The sequence below is a fragment of the Triturus cristatus genome, chromosome 7 (assembly GCF_964204655.1).
Source record: "Triturus cristatus chromosome 7, aTriCri1.1, whole genome shotgun sequence".
NCBI lineage: Eukaryota > Metazoa > Chordata > Amphibia > Caudata > Salamandridae > Triturus > Triturus cristatus.
Window position 1 is genome coordinate 1,568,870,313 of NC_140590.1, and position 17,947 is coordinate 1,568,888,259.

Sequence of the window (17,947 nt, forward strand, 5' to 3'; positions counted from 1 at the left end):
CTTCCAGCCGCTTTTTTATTTTTACCCATAAAACCTCATCTTTTACAATTCTCCTGTGCAACGTACACAAGTACATGATGAAAAAAAAATAATAGACTCCAAGTTCAGCTTTATTTCCGGAAAATGGAACATCTTTCCAACAATGTGAAGTGGACTCTGCAGTACAGCAACAGCAGGTGCCTGATTCAAATGTCTGGGGTGTCACCAGAGTCTAGTTCATCACATGCTTAAATATGACAGAAGGTGAAAATATGGCCCAGTCCGTACCATTAGACTGATGCGGAGTCAAATATTCATGCAGACCAGACCACCCGCAGTCTACCTGCTGCTTGGCGACACCCTCTTTCGCTACACTGCCACCTTGAGGTGTGACTCTCATGCACCCTTCCTTGGCACCACAGCCTATTCTTTGATACTGACCCCGATATTGATTAAGTTGTGGTATGTAGGTGTTGTTAAGCCAATTGATTCATACAATAAATCATAAGAAGCTTTTATAAGAGTATTGTAACATCACCACTAAAAGTCTTCTCTCGCAAACGATACCCAGCTCAGACTTACAGGGATACAGTCAAAAGGTGGAAAAAAGTTGGAAACACTTTAATAGGGAAGGACCTAGGAGTTGAAAATGTACAGGCAAAGCTATGACCAAATTATAACACAACTCCACATGGTGGGGACCACATTTATCACAATATCAGAGACCATTAATGAGAAGTAGCACAACAGCAGTAAATTGAAGCAGAATGTTATCATACATAACCATAATGCCAAATTGGCAATTAGCATTCCCATGTAGACTATACAATATTGGCAGAGGCTCTGCCTTCAATGCCATCACCCTTGATTTTCATTGGGGAAATTAACAACTTTGCAAGGCCTGCCTATTCTCTACACTTGGCTACTATACTTTTGAATGTTTCAGATCTTCTGCCCTTTTCATTGCAGCTATACTCCATTTCACTTTTATTCAAGAAAGCATTTTTTCTTACACTGATGGTGCTTTGTGCAACAAGGTTCCTCGAAACTTGAGAACACGTTGGAACTTCCACAAATATCCCATGTCATCAACAAACCACATTAAGGATGATTATACTTAAATCATATGACTGTTCCAAAAAGTGCCAAATGTGGTACGATTAGGCTGCCCAACATTTCTGGATATAAACTCCTATATAAAGCCTTCTACCCAGATTCTTGACTTCTATCACAGCTTTAGCATTGTACAAGGCAAATATTTATTTTTTGTGGGGAATGAATGATGAATTATCAAAGTGACCAACCTTCTCAACGCAAGGAGTAACATGGAGCTAAAACATCAACCTTTGTGCCCACACACTTTCATCCCTTAGCACTGGAGGCTAATGTCTGTAAGATGACTTCAGTCCAGGGAGGGCATAGCAATAATGGGGATCGCTCAAGCAAAGTCTATTTGGTTGTTCGAATTTTAGTTAAAAAGGACATATTCCAAAACAGTAAAGGCTTAGAAAAGAAAGCCACACACGTTCTTTTAATAGTGTCCATTAAATGTCCATAAAAAGAGTCCTCTCCAGTGAGGGAGAATGATTTGAGTGTCCACCATCTGGTTTCTCTGCAATATGCAGGACGTCTGTTTCTTCTTCCCAAGATGGAAGGTCTGAAGGTAGTCCATTTGCTTCTCATGATGCTCATTTCCTGCGGTACCTGGAAGACAGCATGGCACTGAGTGAAGTCCTTTACCAATTACATTTTTGCACATGACAGTTTCTTTCCTTCACCAAAATCGATCACTAAAAATGCAGGGATGAAATCCGCACTTCCACCCAAATACATGAAGTTTGTCTTCATTAACCTTACCAAAGCGTAATTTAGCCGGTCTATTTTCCAGTAGTATTGCTAGCTAACAGATACACGTCATATGCTGCTGTAGGAAATATGCAGGATACTGCTAAATAAGGGTGGTTTACCTCGACTTGGACTTGAAGCCGCCACCTTTCCTGTTCTGAGGAATTCCCAAGCGCTTCCGATCCTCAAAAGATGGACTGTGGGAGAAAAATATTTGCATGTGCTGATTAATGGACGGGTATAGACCAGAGTAAGCACAGCCTGTCCTTAGTATAGCCCACTGAGATCTGGCACCACTAGATCCAGGCAAGAGCAGGGCAGGTAAGCATGGGAAGCCAAAACAACAAGACCGCACTGGCAGCTACGTCAGTCTGAAGACTCCAAACAGTATGAAGAGGGACCTACAGAGCACTGACAGAGACAGCACAAATCCACTATAATAAAGAAAACGTGCCAATCTAACCAAGAAAAAGACTAGAGATAGAACTAAACACAATCAGCAAACGTGACATGTCTAGCTTTACTCAAACCTACAAACAGACTACGTTCTCACCAGAGTTAAAGCAAAAAGAAAAAGTTCCATGTTAAATTAAAAAATGCTATAATCCTGAAAGCGATTATCACAACCCCACCATTCAGAATCATTACCACAATTTTTGAAGCAATATTATCTGTGTAATCATTTCTAAACTAAAATACTGAACACATTCTCAATGACAAAAAATACCCTATGTTTGCTACTTACTATAAAATCCTCTTTACGCCTATTCGTCACACACTTCTGGCTACCGCCTTTGCTCCCTTTATCTATTCTAGGGTAAACTGTGGTGTATGTGCTCCATTCACACCCCCCCCCCCTCATTTCCTGTCACTCCGGTTCTCTACAAGTACAACTATTTTTACACAAAAAATAAAATATGTATGATAAGCATGTTTTCCTATTTTGTTTTTTATATTGCTTATTGTCCTGCATGTACTATATTTTGTATTCAATATTAAGATTAAACGGGTTAACAAACATACCTAATCATTGTTTTAGCATAATAAATCTAATTATGATTTCTGCTGCATTTTATCTATTTTTCCTTCAACCGCAAATCATATTTCCCCATCTTAAAATATTATCTGCCACTTTGTAAATAAGTGGTTACGTATTTTTTTATTTTTTGTGATTATTACTTAATTGGTAGAAAATTCGAGATTTTCTCTCAAAGCCAATAAAAAAGTATTCAAGATACCATGTTAGTATAAACTGAGCAAAATAGAACAGTTGATCACAAGATAATGGATCACAGACACGAATGTACATTTACACCAACCTGGAGATAAAAAACTGCAAGAAAGCGCACTTTCCTGTGACATGCCTAGCGGGGATGTACTCAGCAATAAGTTGAGCGCAAACAGCCATTTCTTTCACAGAATCAAAAATGTTTCCAACTTGCGCTTACCCTGCTCGATACTGCTTCAGAGCCTTGTTGCTGGTGTTTGTTAGTTCCTCGTCAAAAACAGAATTTTTTTTCTTTGACTTATTTATCTGCTTTGTGTCTAAAATATAAAGTAAACAGAAAGAAAAATGAATGAAATATTAAGAAATCAATCCAGTTTAAGTACACTGCGAAGATATTGACAAAAAAAAAAAGTGCGACTCAACCTTAGTCAGAACCCCAAGTAACTCACATTATGCATGGTTGAAAGTGCATGTGGAAATACAGACTGAAAAAATATATATTTAGCAAAAACATACTGCCTCAGAAGTATCTTCCTACAAAACGTCTGACAAGTGTATAATCGCATTATCAAATACTTACCTCCAAACACACTAGGCCTAGGGGGGGAGGGGGGCGGGGGGTTGGATAGCGGGCAGCTCAGAGTCATCTGAAAAGCCAGGCCTTGAGGCTTTTCTTGAATGCTTGCAGTGTGGTGATTCGTCTGATGCGGAGGGCAAGTTCGTTCCAGGTCTTGGCTGCGATGTAGGAGAAGGCTCTTTCTCCCTTTCTGGCTCTCCGGATACGAGTGATTACGGCCAGGGCGAGGTTTCTCTTGGGGGTGTGGAAGGAGATTCTTTCGTTGAGGTATTGGAGTCCGGTGTTATGAGGGATTTGTAGGCATGAGTGAGCAGCTTGAAGGTCACTCTCTTTTAGACGGGGAGCCAGTGGAGGTCTCCTAGGTGCTGGGTGATGTGGTTTTGTCATGGGATGTGGAGGAGGAGTCTGGCTGCTGCGTTATGGACGGTCTGGAGTTTGTGGAGTTGAGATTTGTTAATTCCGGCATAGAGTGCGTTCCCGTAGTCCAGTCTGCTGGTTATGAGTGCATGGGTGAAGGTCTTCTTGGCTACTGGGGGATCCACTTGAACGTCTAGCGAAGTATGCGGAGGGTGTTGAAGCACATGGAAGATACGGCGTTGATCTGTCGGTTCATGGTGAGGGAGGAGTCGAGTATGATGCCGAGGTTGCGGGCATGGTCCGTGGGTGTGGGAGGGTAGCTGAGGGCAAGTGGCCACCAGGTGTCATCCCACGCGGAGGAGGTGGATCTGAGGACTTCTGTCTTCTCTGAGTTGAGCTTCAGGCAGCTGCTGCTCATCCAGGATGCAACGTCCTTCATTCCTTTGTGGAAGCTGTGTCTGGTGATGGCTGGTTCCTTGGTGAGGGAGAGGATGAGCTGCATGTTGATACTATGCTGAGTCCGTGTTTTCTGACAATGGTTGTGAGTGGGGCCATTTAGATGTTGAAGAGCGTGGGTCTGAGTGAGGAACCTTGGGGTACTCCGCGTTTGATCTCTGTGGGTTCGGAGAGGAAGGACAGGAGTCTGATACTTTGAGTTCGGACAACGAAGAAGGAGCAGATCTAGTCTAGGGCAGTTCCCTGTATGCTGGTGTCGTGGAGTCTGGTGCCTAGTATACGGTGGGAGACGGTGTCGAAGGCTGCTGAGAGGTCCATTAGGAAGAGTGCTGCCGTGTGGCCTTGGTTGAGGAAAGTGCGGATGTCATCCGCAGCAGCGTGGAGGGCGGTCTCAGTGCTGCAGTTGCTGCGGAATCCGGATTGAGAAGTGTTGAGGATTCTATGAAGTTAGTGAGCTGGTTGTTGGCGATCTTCTCAGTAACTTTGGCAGCGAAGGGGAAGAGGGAGATGGGTCTGTAGTTCTTGTGGTCCGTCGGGTCTGCGAAGGGATTCTTGAGGAGGGGTTTGACTACTGCGTGTTTCCAGTGATCGGGGAAGGTGCCTGTTTCGAGGGAGCTGTTGATTATACGTCGTAGTTCAGGTGCTATGGTGGAGGCGCCTCTGTGGAAGATGAGCGGCGGGCAGGGGTTGGTAGCGGCTCTTGAGTGTATGCTCCTCATGATCTTTGTGGTGTCTTCTGTGGTGACAGGGGTCCAGGCAGTGATGGTTGACTGGGTGGCTTTGCTGGTGTTGTGTCTGTGCCTTGGTTCTGTTCGTCGAAGTTGTCGTAAAGAGTCCTGATCTTATGATGGAAGAAGGAGCTAAGTTTTGTTGCAGAGATCCACGGAGGGAGGGACATCCGAGGATTCGCTGGGGCGTTTGGCAAATTCTAGTAAGATGCTGAAGAGTTCCTTAGAGTTTCGGGAGTTGGAGCAGATTCGGCCCTGGATGAAGTTAGACTTCGTGGACCTGATGATTTGGTGGTGTTCCGTCATGGCCGTCTTGAAGCGGTGCATGCTTCCGAGGTTTTGCTGTTCCTCCATGCTTTCTCGAGTTTTCGGCACGTGCGCTTGGATTCTTGGAGGTCAGTGTTGAACCAGGTGGCTTTTGAGGTACGTTGTCTGTCAGAGTTCTGGAGGGGGGCGAGCGTGTTTGCGCAGTCGGTGAGCCATCTGTGGAGTTCGTTGGGTGCAGAGTTGGTGTCGGTCGTGGTGGGTGGAGGAGTGCGGCTGAGGGCGGAGTTGAGGTGCTCTTCAGTGATCTTGCTCCAGTTTCTGCGTGGTGTAGGTCTGTGTGCATCCGTTTCGAGGAGAAAAAGTGGTCGCAGTGGTGGTCCGCCCAGAGGGGTTGAGTGGTTTGGGTGAAGTGAATGTTGTTTCCTCCTGCGAAGATGGGGGTCGAGGGTGTGTCCTGCCTTGTGGGTGGGGGCAGTGACGAGATGCTTCAGTCCGATGTTGGCGACGTTGTACAGTAGGGTGGTGGAATTGGGGTCACTGAGGTTTTCGAGGTGGAAATTCAGGTCTCCTAGAGGTGCGTAGTCTGTGGAGGTGAGGGTGTGGGGTGCGATGAGGTCTGCGATGGTAATGGCAGATGGTGCGCGAGGTCCGGGAGGTCTGTAGGCGAGAGTCCGCGTAGTCTCGTTCTGGGGTTGATCTGGAAGTGGAGGTGTTCCATGGGGGTGCAAGGATTTGCTCGAGCTTGCCGTTGAGTCGGAGGGAGTCATTGTGTACGATGGCGAGTCCACCTGCAGGGTTGTTTGGGCGGTCTTTCCTCTGGATCTTGTACCCGTCTGGGATGGTGGTTGCGATGTCTGGTGCGGAGCTGGCGTTGGTCCAGGTCTCTGTGAGGAAGGGAACGTCGGGCCAGAGGGCGTTGAGGAGGTCTCAGATATCTACTGTGTGTCTGTGCAGGGAGCGTACGTTGAGGAGGATGCAGCTCAGGGGTTTGGGCTCGTTGGCATCCGTTGGGTTGGCGGTAGCAGTAAGGGTCTGAAGGTGGGTGAAGGTGTGGCAGCAGGAGAACTGGCCTTGGGTGGTGTTCGGCGCCGACAGCTGGCAGTTGTTGTTTCTTCCGGGGTTGAGTGCATGGAGGGTTGCTGAGTCATAGCAGTGGAGGGTCGGAGGACCAGGGTCCCTGGCAGCGGTTGGGTAGTGGATGGGCGCAGACGGGCTTGCCTTTGGCACGGCAGGCATTTAGAGGGGGTCGGGGGGAAGGAGAACAGCTGGGAGGCGGGAGCGGGAACAGGCGGGGGAGGGGCCGTGGGGGCAGCAGCAACAGGAAAGGGAACAGATGGGCAAAAGCACAAAAACGAGACAACAAGGCACTAGTGACAGAGGCACAAACAGCACAAAACAGTCAGTTAAGCACAGACTGACAAACAGGGCACAGACTGACCAAAGCAGGGAAAACAGTCAGAAAGGCTGGCCAAGTGGACCAGCAGAAGAGCAAGGCTCTCCCCACTGGACCACCAGGGATGAGGGGCAGGCAGGAGTCTGCGGGTGGAGGAGGGTCTCGAACACCTTACCTCGAGACAAGAAGGTGCTGGGGGCAGCGGCTCAATGACAGAGCTGCGCGAGGGCAGAGCAGTTTCCCTGACCAGAGTAAACTGCCATGTTTTGGAATATGTCATTAGAGACTATTATAGATGGATTTAGGAATTAAATACACCAGAATTTTTTTGTACTAAAATATTAAAGTAGAGTCGAGCTTTTGGCAGGCTATGTTTTGGCGGCTACGTTTCCCCAAAATATATTTTTGTACTACGGTTGGAATCAAACAAATCAATCTGTATCACCTTTCCTTACGCTCTTAGTGTCTGTATGAAAAGAATTATAGGTCTTTGCCGGATCATGCCTCCCACCCCACCCTCTTTTTCACTGGATGTATTAAGACAAAAAATTCCAGTACAGGACAAAATGTGAACAGGTTTGTCATAAAACCCTTCTCCTAGTGAAGTCACTTCCACCCAATACTCTTCTGTTCCATTAAGGTCTGAGCAGATCAGAGGCAGTTCACCTCTTCTACAGGGCTAGCTGACAGCATTGGCCAGATTGTCCATACCCACAACTTGGCAGGTGCCTAGAAGTGCCCCTTTTTGACATGGTCACCATTTTTAGGTCTCGCCTGGCAATAGCAGTGCATGCGCTGCTCTCGCCATGCGAGTGCCTTTTGCGATCGATTCTTCCAAAGCTTTACATGCACGCGTAGGGATGGACAAACATGGCTGCTCTCGCCATTCATCCAAAGCAAAACATGCACATGTACGTACGAACAGTGGACAATCCGACGCCATCTTGTGCCAATAGCTTTACATTGTCATGGCAACCAAGCTTCTAATCAGAAGCTTCATCACGCTGCCTTGTTTTACTACCACAGATCTCTTGAATGTGGAAGGGAAATAAAACACACTCCGCGAGGAAATGAGAAAGACGCAGCTGCTGGAGACATTTTATTGCTGAGCCTTGTTGGGTGAAGGATTTTAATGTAAATGTTGTAAGCTTGTAAAGCGCACAGCTGCCCACCAACGGGGGCGTCCCGGCGCTGTGGACCGCTGGGGAACCCGTCCTGGCTATCCCTGTGAGATGGTCCCTTTCTGGGTATCTCCAAGGTGAAACCAGGCATCCCCGGCGTCTGTGGGGGGCCGTTGTAGAGATGAGGCAAGCTTAATGCCCAGAGTTGCCGAGTGTGTTCCTGGTTAGAGTAGGTACAGAGGCGAGAATTATCAAGTCCATTTTGACCCTGGTCCACGACCCTGCCGCATCGGGAATTGAACCCTGGTCCATGGCCGATTCTCTGCTTACGGGTCTGCCGCCTCTACCTAGTGAGCCACACCTCTCCACAATGACTGCTGGCTACACGGGGGAGACTTCAGCATCAAAGAGACACTCACTCTCGCCACTCGCTCAAGCACTATGGATGCGCTGCCGCTGGTTTTTGGACTCGTCTGCCTCTTCACGTGTGGACACAGGGAGGCGGTGCAAGGAGGTAAGAGGCTAAAACTTCTGTTCCAGAGTTACATGGACTCTGTGCCACGATCTGTTTAGAATCTATGCGCCGGCCGGGTGCCGGTGCAGTGCTAACTGTGTTCAGCACCCTCGCTCCTCACTGAGAGGGAACCGAAAGAAAAGCACACACAGTTCAGTACACAGCACCCTCTTTCATCCAATCACAAACTGCATTTTGTCTTTTGAAGCAAAGGCGGTCTCTGGGCTGCGCTCGCCCGTCACATCTGGACTAAATCAAAGGTTTAAAAATACTGCAACGCCATCGCATTACATTATCCTCTCCCTTGATTTCTGTTCCTTTCTCCACTGCGCTCCTGCTCGTGTTTTGAAGCAGAAGGCTCCACACCATCCCCCTCCCAACCCCCACCCCTGTGAGAAGCACCAATCAGGCACATCCCCATGATTGGAATAGGGCTAAGAAACACAATTAATCCCATTTTCCCAGGAAATCTGTTTGTGATCAAAACGTGTATCTAGTGAGAGGAGGTGTTTGAGGTGATTGTTTGAGAGTGTTGTGCAGATCGGGAGTCTACTACATGGCTGTTTTGGAAGGTTTATTCTCTAATCTGAAGCCTGGAAGGGAGGCAATTGGGGATGTTATCAGAAAAGAAAGTATGTGTTCAAAGATGTTTGAGTTTCTTTGTATGTGTGTGCGTGTTTATTGCTGAACACGTCTCTTTCTGTGTGCTAGTGCCCGTTTATGTGAGCACGTTTGTTTCTGCCTATTCGGGTGTTGGTGTCGTATTTCAGTTTGTCATTTACGCTTTTTTGTGTGAACGTGTCTATATTGGCGGGTGCTTTTGTGTGGGTCTAATTCCAGGTGCAAGTTTGTGTGTATGCATCTCTTTAGGTCTCATATACAATATATAAGGGTGGGTGTTTCATAAGCATGTTTGCGTGGCAACTTATGTGGATCGGTTACTCTGCGAGCATGTGTGTTCTGTGTCCGTGTTTCTGTTTCTATGCTTCATTCTGTGTCTGTTTATGCTTGCCTGTTTCTCTGCGTTTTGTTGGCATGCTTGTTTGTGTGGGTTTTGCGCGTTAAGTGTTTTTACTTTCAGTGTGTGCTTCTATAGACCTATTCTTTTTATTTTTGTGTTTGTTTCCGCCTGTCTGTTTCTTTTTGTTCGGTGTGTTTCTGTGCCCGAGAGCTGCATCCCTTGGGAAAGTGAGCCCACGCATATACATTGTAAAAGATAAAATAAACACAGAGCAGCCGCAAACAGGCACGGCTTCCTGTTAAGTGGTGCGGGAATCTTTTCCATGTGGAACTGTTCAGGCGCTGCAAGGGCGCAGGAGAGTGGGTGGGCGGTGCTAAGATAATGGGGGCATAGGGGGCCACATAGAAACCGCTGAGGAGAAGCTGTCCGCTGGCGTTTCTAAAGGACTTTACTGCGACCCTTTACCCCAGAAGCAGCCTGCCCCTTCTCCAAACCAGGTAACACCCCTGGCGAAGGTCCACAACCGGTATTTCCAATGAGTACACTCCCAAGGCCACATCTGAGGGTGCACTGGGGGTGTCCATGGGGTGCTCCTGTCTAAGGGTGCTCAAGAGGTGCTATCGTCTACGGATGCGCGGTGGGGACACCTGCATATGAAGGGTTAGTTTGTGTCTCCTTATGGTGACCTCGGTGTGCCCATTCTAAATACCCGATGGGTGCATACTTGCCTATAAATAACTAATTGCTGCTTGTGTCATATTGGCAAATGCACAATTTGTTTTTTGGGATGCTCAGATACCACAAAGTCGTCTTCAAAATACATTACACGCCAAGGTGTTTGGTTCTTACTTACCCTCCATATTAAAAACAAGCATTGAAAATGCAACAGGTCTCGCCTTTGATTAAGTTAAATCCATTTGCTTTGCTAATGGTATTGTATAGCAAAGCAAATGGCTTTAACTTAATGAAAGGCGAAACCTATTGCATTTTTAATGCTCGTTTGCCTGGTATTTGTAGCAATTTTGACAGAAAGTGCACTGGGTTCCTGCTAAGCAGGTCTCCAGTGCCAGATCTCTTTCGCTAAACTGTGCGATTGTACCCCAATTGGAAATACTTTTAGCACCCTCTATAAGCCCCTAATAAATGGTACCACTGGTACCTAGGGCATGGGGTACTATAGCGGAGTCCCTAAGAGATGCAGCATGAATTGTGCCACCCTAAAGGACCTCTCAGCAAACTCATGCAGACTGTGTGTCTTGTTGCAGACACATTTTAAAACACGACATGGCACACAGTACTGTGTGCCATGCTTGCAGACACTGCATGAAGTATAGGTACGTCACCCCTACAGCAGGCCTTACAGCCCTAACGCAGAATGCACTATACTACGTGTGGACATTTCTACATAAGCAGATATGCACCTGTGCGTGTCAGTTCAATTACTGCCAGTACAAGTGACCAGGGAAGCCATTTAATTACATGTGCTGGACCGTGGTCAAAAACAAGTTCCCCAGCTACAGAATGTCTTCACTGAAATCAAAAATGTTTGCTATCAAACATATTGCATTAACAAACCCACACTGATTCCAGTGATGGATATATTAATACATGGACCCAGAGGGCACCTTAGAGGTGCCCTCTCTGAAAACCTAACAACTACTTGTGTGCTGGCTGACTGGTTCTCACAGGCCAGCCACCACAGATGAGTTTCTGACCCCAGGGGTGAGGGCCTATGCTCTCAGGAGGTCAGGAATAAGGCCTGCTCTGGCAAGAGCCACCCCAATCCAACAGGATGACATATAAATCTTCATTCCAAGGCAAGGAGCTTAAAAGAGGGCACCACCTTTGGTATGCTAATCTGGCTTCTCTCAGAGGTGAGGGGATGCTAACCCCCCTTACCAGGACCGATTTGGTGCTGGACAGGGCTGGCAGTTCCAGCCCGAACTGCCAGGCCAGGTCCCCCCTGAACCAGAAACAAGCATCCTGGGACCATGAACTCCAAAAGAACTGCGAGGACTCTAGACCACCACAAACCAGACACCGGAAAGCACCACTGCACTCTGGCCCAAGTTGAAGTGGGCCAACAGTGCCAGCGTGGTCCCCCGACGCTCCAGCGACAAAGCCCACCTTGGGTTTGCGACCTCTTTGTGCAGGCCCACTCTACAGCGAGCGTCTCTTGTGATGAAAACCAGACACCCCAGAACACCTCTGCACCTGGACAGAGGAGAGAGGACCAAAGGTGTCCCCATGTCCCAGCGCATCGTGAGATCTGAGCCCCCTTCTTAGCTCAGCCTGACTTGTCTCCCAGTTCCAGCGTGCAGCCTCTTTGCAACTGGACCATTCCCCATTAAAGTGAATGGTACACCTGAAGCTGTAACTACATCTCTGCACCCAGATGCCCCAGAGCCTCCCACAGTGACCTGTTGGTGTGGCATTGGACCTTGCCCCTTACTCACCTTAAGTGCAGAAGATTGGTCCTGTAAGTCGCCGTGAAGTGCCCGAATGCAGCACATGTTTTTCCCCTATAGGATAACATCGACACATGATGCTGAAAAGCACCTCTGCACCTGGTTGCTCCAGTGCTGCCTGAATTGACTGTATGTATGCATCAAATGTCTAACACTACTCTTTGATAAGCCTAATGCTGCTCGACCACACTACCCCCTAAGAGAGCACCTTGGGATTGCTAGAGCAAGCCCTGTCCACTAATAAGGGAAACCTGGACTCTTTGCACAGTACACCTCTTTTTGGTATACTATATAAAGAGCAAGCTTCCTACAGTGCCCTTCTAGACATGCGCTACCTTAAAATATTGTGTGATAGGTCAGGAGAAAAGGTAGGCTGTTCATTATGTCCACTGCAGTGGTGGCTTATGCATTAGGGTTTTCGTGTCTCACCCCTTCAACTTGCAAAACTTTAAAATGTACCTGCTCAGTCTTATGAAACAGTAATACAAGTATTTAGCTGTCTCTTCCTCACTATGAGCATGGTCATGCACATGCAACCAGGCTCTGACAGGCAGCCCACTGTGCATGTCTGGGCATACCGTTTTCCCACTCTTAGTTCCAAATCCAAAGGTTATGCAGCTGCAGTGCTCTCCTGCACTTTTTGTGGGGTCAACTCTTGTTTTCAATTTTTTGGGGACTCACATGCAGGTAATCTTGAACTCCAACACTGGGATCCAATGCCCAGTGTAAGTTCTCCGACCCCTAAAACATGTTTCAAATTGGCAGAAAACCTTATTGGCACATTTAACTTCCTGATGAGGCAATAATATATAGTGAGGAGGAACACCCATGGCATAGAAAGGTCGATGCCACTTGTTTGCTGCAGCACCTACTGTACCTTCCACTACAGTGGTAGTTGAAGTATCGCTTCAGGCCTACTCTGTTTAGCCAGACAGCAGAAGCTTGAACCCTGCTGCACAAACCGATCAAAATCACCGCGTTGACAGGTAGGATTATAAATATTAAATACGTCACTCCTAAGCCCATCTAGCTGCCCTAAAAGCAGGGTGAATAACAGGTAAGAGTGGAACATGTGTGACATTATATATAGCAAGAGACTAAACCCAAAACGACAGTCACTGGTCAGGCTGTAACAGGTACATACAAAAAGTCAAAGAATAAACTATACACTTTAATGTATAACTTTTGCCCTGTTCCAGCAACAGATTCAATTCAAATTACTATCTTATGTTCAATAAAAATCCAATCTAATGGCAAAGTCAGCATTTAATTAATATACTGGAAATGCAACTGTTAGAAAGTTATCTTTACCCTGCCTGAAGCTGCTGGAGGCTAATTTGCATTAGCTTCCAACAACTGCAGGCATGCTTTACCTGAATTATAGCTGAAAGAGGTGCGAAAACTGCTCCCAAAGCAGAGACGATATCCTAGGAGTGGGGAGGTAGTTTCCTCCCCTGATAGGAAGACAAGAAGCGCAGGGGTGAGGAGCTTAATTAACTTTAAACGTGGCATCACCAGGAAGAAAACAAGTTACTTACCTGTAACTACAGTTATCCAGTATTGGTATCTTTCATAGATTCACATGCCTGAATCATTCCCCGTCGCCGAGGCGGGAGTCCCCGGTAAATAAAAAAGTAGTGCCAAAATGCTAGTAGCAGTAGTAGGCCCAAAGAAAAGGCCCAAAGCCTGTATCTTAGCAGCCTATCTACCTCATTATGCAAAAAGAACCAAGAATTTGGTAACAACCAATCAGACACCAGCACCCTTCTAGAACCCTCTCAGCAGAGCCAGTTCTCCTCAGATTTTCGTAGCACAAGTGGGAAGTGAACGTCCCAAATTATATAGAACTGACTCTACGGGGAGGAGGGTGGGTGCATGTGAATCTATGAAAGATACCAATACTGGATAACTGTAGTTACAGGTAAGTAACTTGTTTTCTTATCCAGTATTGGGGTATCTTTCATAGATTCACATGCCTGAATCAGAATAGCGAGCAGTATACCAAGTATACAGTCGTTTGCGGATGGCGGGAGACTAGTGCTGATACTCCCTAATTGCATCCACAGCTTGTAACAAGAGGTATAAGAAAAGATCTTAAAATTCAAAATATGCCATCTATAAAGAGAAAAGCATGTTAACATGAAAGCAAATCATCAATGTAACACATTGCATTGTTATATTAAAGATATCAACATCTTACATATTAAAATATGAAAAAAGGGTACCTGAAGGTATCTCAAAGAAACAGATGTCGTAGTACAGCTTGCCCAACTGCTGCATCATCACGATGCGTAGATTGGAGGCAGTAATGTCTGGTAAACGTGTGGACATTTTTCCATGTCGCAGCACGGCAGATATTTTCTAGAGTCACACCAGCAAACAATGCTGTAGACGCTGCTACTGTCCTCGTGGAATGGGCCTTGGGTTTCCTCAACAGAGGCCTGTGAGCCTTGTCATGGCAGAAAAGTATTGTAGATGCTATCCATCTGGCAATGGTGGATTTTGTAACCGCCTTTCCCAGAGTAGTTTGGCCATAAGCCACGAATAATTGATCAGACTTTCTGAGGTTCTTTGTTTTCAGAAGATAGAATTTAAGACATCTCTTGATATCGAGAGAATGTAAGGCTCGTTCCACTGGGGTGGATGGATTAGGAAAGAAAGTCTTTAACGTCACTGGTTCATTAAGATGAAATTGTGAAGGCACCTTAGGTATAAACGTTGGATTAGTTCGGAGGTGCACGTAGTCTTGAGTGAAGCGTAGAAAAGGTTCCTTTACAGTAAACGCCTGAATCTCACTCACTCTTCGAGCTGATGTTAAAGCCAGAAGTAAAGCAACCTTCCATGTAAGGAATTTTAGGTCAGCCTTGTGGATAGGCTCGAATGGATGCTTCATTAACTGTAATAGGACTGTGTTGAGTTTCCATTCCGGTGGCGGAAGTCTGACCGGAGGAAACTCTCGGAATAGTCCTTTCATAAACTGTTTAATTAAAGAGGATGAACAAAGAGAAGGGCCATGAGCACCCCTTCTGAATCTTGAAAGTGCAGCTAAGTGGACCTTGACTGAAGGGAAAGAAAGCCCAGATCTTGCCAGGTGTAACAAGTAAGGAAGGATCTTTTCTGCAGGGTCATCCACCGGGTGCACCTGGTTTGCTTCACACCAGCAGCAAAACCGTTTCCATTTTAGACGGTATGTTTTTATCGTGCTCTGAGCTCGTGATTTTGTTAATATATCCCTACAGTCCTGAGGGATATCCAGGTCCTTAAACTCTAAGAAGTCAGGAGCCATGCGTGTAAATGTAGGGACTGAGGGTCCGGGTGGAGAACCTGACCCTTGTTCCTTGACAGCATTGTGGGCGTCGGGCGAAGACTGATCGGCTGGTCCTGTGATAGCAATAGGAGCTCCTGAAACCAGTATTGGCGTGGCCATCTGGGTGCAATCAAGATGAGACGACAGCCCTCCAACTTCATCTTGCGTATGACCCTCGGTATCAGGGGTATCGGGGGAAAAGCGTAAGCACAAATCCCTGACCATCGCATGGACAGGGCATTCCCCCTTGAGCCCTGTTGAGGGTATCTGCTGGCATAGAAGCGGCATTTCTTGTTCTCCTTCGTGGCGAACAAATCCAGCGGTGGTGTTCCCCAAGCTCTGAATATTCTGAGCACCTGAGCTTGCTCTAGCTCCCATTCGTGGCAATCTGATTGGGATCTGCTGAGCGTGTCCGCTAATGTATTGCAGAGACCTCTGACATGTTCTGCTCTGAGGGTTATGTTGTGGAGTGTGACCCATTCCCACAACTCCTGAGCTTCCGTGGACAAAGTTGCTGATCTTGTTCCTCCTTGTTTGTTCACGTAGAACATGCTGGTAGTATTGTCGGTTCGAATCAGAACCGAAGAACCTGCAATCCTTGGAAGGAAAGCTTGCAGAGACAGAAAAATTGCTCGCAATTCCAGACTGTTGATGTGTTTGTTTTTGTACTCTGGGGACCACTTCCCCTGTATCTGTAAATCTTGGAGATGACCTCCCCATCCTTCCATGGAAGCATCGGTAGTGAGGACAAAGTCTGGAATTTTCTGAATGAAAGTAAGTCCTTCTGATAAGTTGGGAACATGGGACCACCAACGTAGAGCGCTCTTCATGCCTGAAGTGACTCTGATGATGTCGTCGAAGGTGCCCTTCACCTGCTGCCACTGAAGGTGTAACTCCTCCTGCAAGGGTCGCATGCGGAGCCGCGCCAGAGGAACGAGGTGTATTGCAGAGGAGCACATCCCTAGCAGCGACGCGAACATCCGGACAGAAACTGACTTTCTTTTGGAAATTCGGATTGCTAAGTTTTGAAGACGAACCTGCCGTTCGTGAGACAAGAATGCCTTGCAGCGGACGGTATCTAACAGCGCGCCCAAAAAAGGAAGGATCTGCCTTGGTTGTAATTGAGATTTGCTCCTGTTGATCGTAAGCCCCAGAGAATGGAACAGACGAAGAGATGTTGTCACAGCAGTCTTGACTGATCTTTCCGAAGGACCCTTTATTAGCCAGTCGTCTAAATACGGAAAGACTTGGATTCCTTGGGAGCGCAACACTGCTGCCACTGGAGCTAGGCACTTCGTAAAGATCCTTGGGGCAGATTTTAACCCAAACGGGAGCACCTTGAACTGGTAATGGGCGCCAGCCACTGTGAAGCGAAGATACTTGCGATGCTTCGGATGTATTGGGATGTGAAAGTAAGCGTCTTCCATATCTAAGGAAGCTAGAAAATCTCCCTCGTTGAGGCAACCTAGAATTTCCGCCAGAGTGACCATGCGAAATCCCTGCTTCTTGAGGAATCTGTTCAGATTGCGAAGGTCTAAGATTGGGCGCCACTCCCCTGATTTCTTCTTGATGAGAAAAAAGCGGGAATAGAAACCTGTCCCCTTTTGAAGCGCAGGAACCTTCTCGATTGCGTTCTTGAGGAGCATTGTTAAAGCTTCCTTGAATAGTAAGTGAAGACGAGGGGGTCCCTTGGGTGGTTTGTTGGGTGGTTTGGTGACAAACTCTAAGGTATGACCGTTGTGAACCAGGTCCAGAACCCACTGGTCCGACGTAATTTCTTGCCACCTGGTCGCAAAAGTTGAAATTTTTGCACCCACAGGGAGGGGAAAAGGAGTGAAAGGCGCCCTGCAGAAATCATTGCTTCCGTGAGGTGTCTCTTCCCTGATTCTGCGATCTTTTTCGTCCGCCCTGACGAGAGAAACCAGATGTATTGGTCTGTCTGTAGGAAGACTGATATGATTGCCGATACTGAGGCTGGTACCTATTTTGTTGGGTATGATAACTTCCTCTGGAAGAAAATCCACGGCCCCTTGCTCCTCTGAAGGTACCTCTTTTGTATTGTAAGGAGCCCAACGATCTTGCAGTATCGGTATCCGTTTTAATTGCTTGGAGCGCATCATCTATGTGCTTTCCAAACAATGATTCGCCATCATAGGCCATGTCCAATATTTTTGTCTGGACCTCTGGTCTGAACGTGGTAGCTTTCAGCCAACCCTGGCGCCTAAGAACCGCAGCCCCAGCCAACTGGCGAAAGTTAGTATTCGCAATATCCAGTGCGCAGTCGATAGTCTCTGAGGCTGCACGCTCACCCTCCAACAAAATCTTTCGAGCGTCTTGCCTGTTATCCTCTGGGATGAGGTCGATAAAGCTTGCCATTTCTGACCACATCTGGCGGTCATAACGCCCAATTATCGCTAGGGAATTGGCTGCCCTGATGGAAGCAGCTGCCATAGTTGAAAATTTTTTCCCAATTAGATCCAGTCGGCGTCCTTCCCTATCCGGTGGTGTAGTGACCGGTGCTGCCGGATTCTTAGACTTTTGTTGGGCTGCCTGAGATATAACCGAGTCTGGACGCGGTTGACCAGTGAGACAAGAGGGACTGTCGGCTGGAGCACGGTATTTTTTGTCAATCCGTGGAAGCACCGCTGGTACTGATGCCGGGTTTTTCATGATTTTAACCCCTTCTTTCCAAATATAGTCAATGATAGGGATAGCTCTCGTAACCTTCCTTGACTCCTCCTTAAAA

At 47.0% G+C, this 17,947-nt stretch overlaps 1 protein-coding gene across 1 annotated transcript in view; it reads right to left on the bottom strand.

The window, feature by feature from the left end:
* Positions 1-584: 584 nt before the first annotated feature.
* Positions 585-17,947, bottom strand: part of DDX27 (DEAD-box helicase 27) — a 168,026-nt gene continuing 150,663 nt past the window's right edge. The window contains exons 19-21 of the mRNA XM_085619398.1: positions 3,273-3,369; positions 1,947-2,021; positions 585-1,683 (exon numbers count right to left, since the gene is read on the bottom strand). Coding sequence (XP_085475524.1) covers positions 1,668-1,683; positions 1,947-2,021; positions 3,273-3,369 — 188 coding nt within the window. The 3' untranslated portion in view covers positions 585-1,667. The remainder of the gene's footprint in view (positions 1,684-1,946; positions 2,022-3,272; positions 3,370-17,947) is intronic.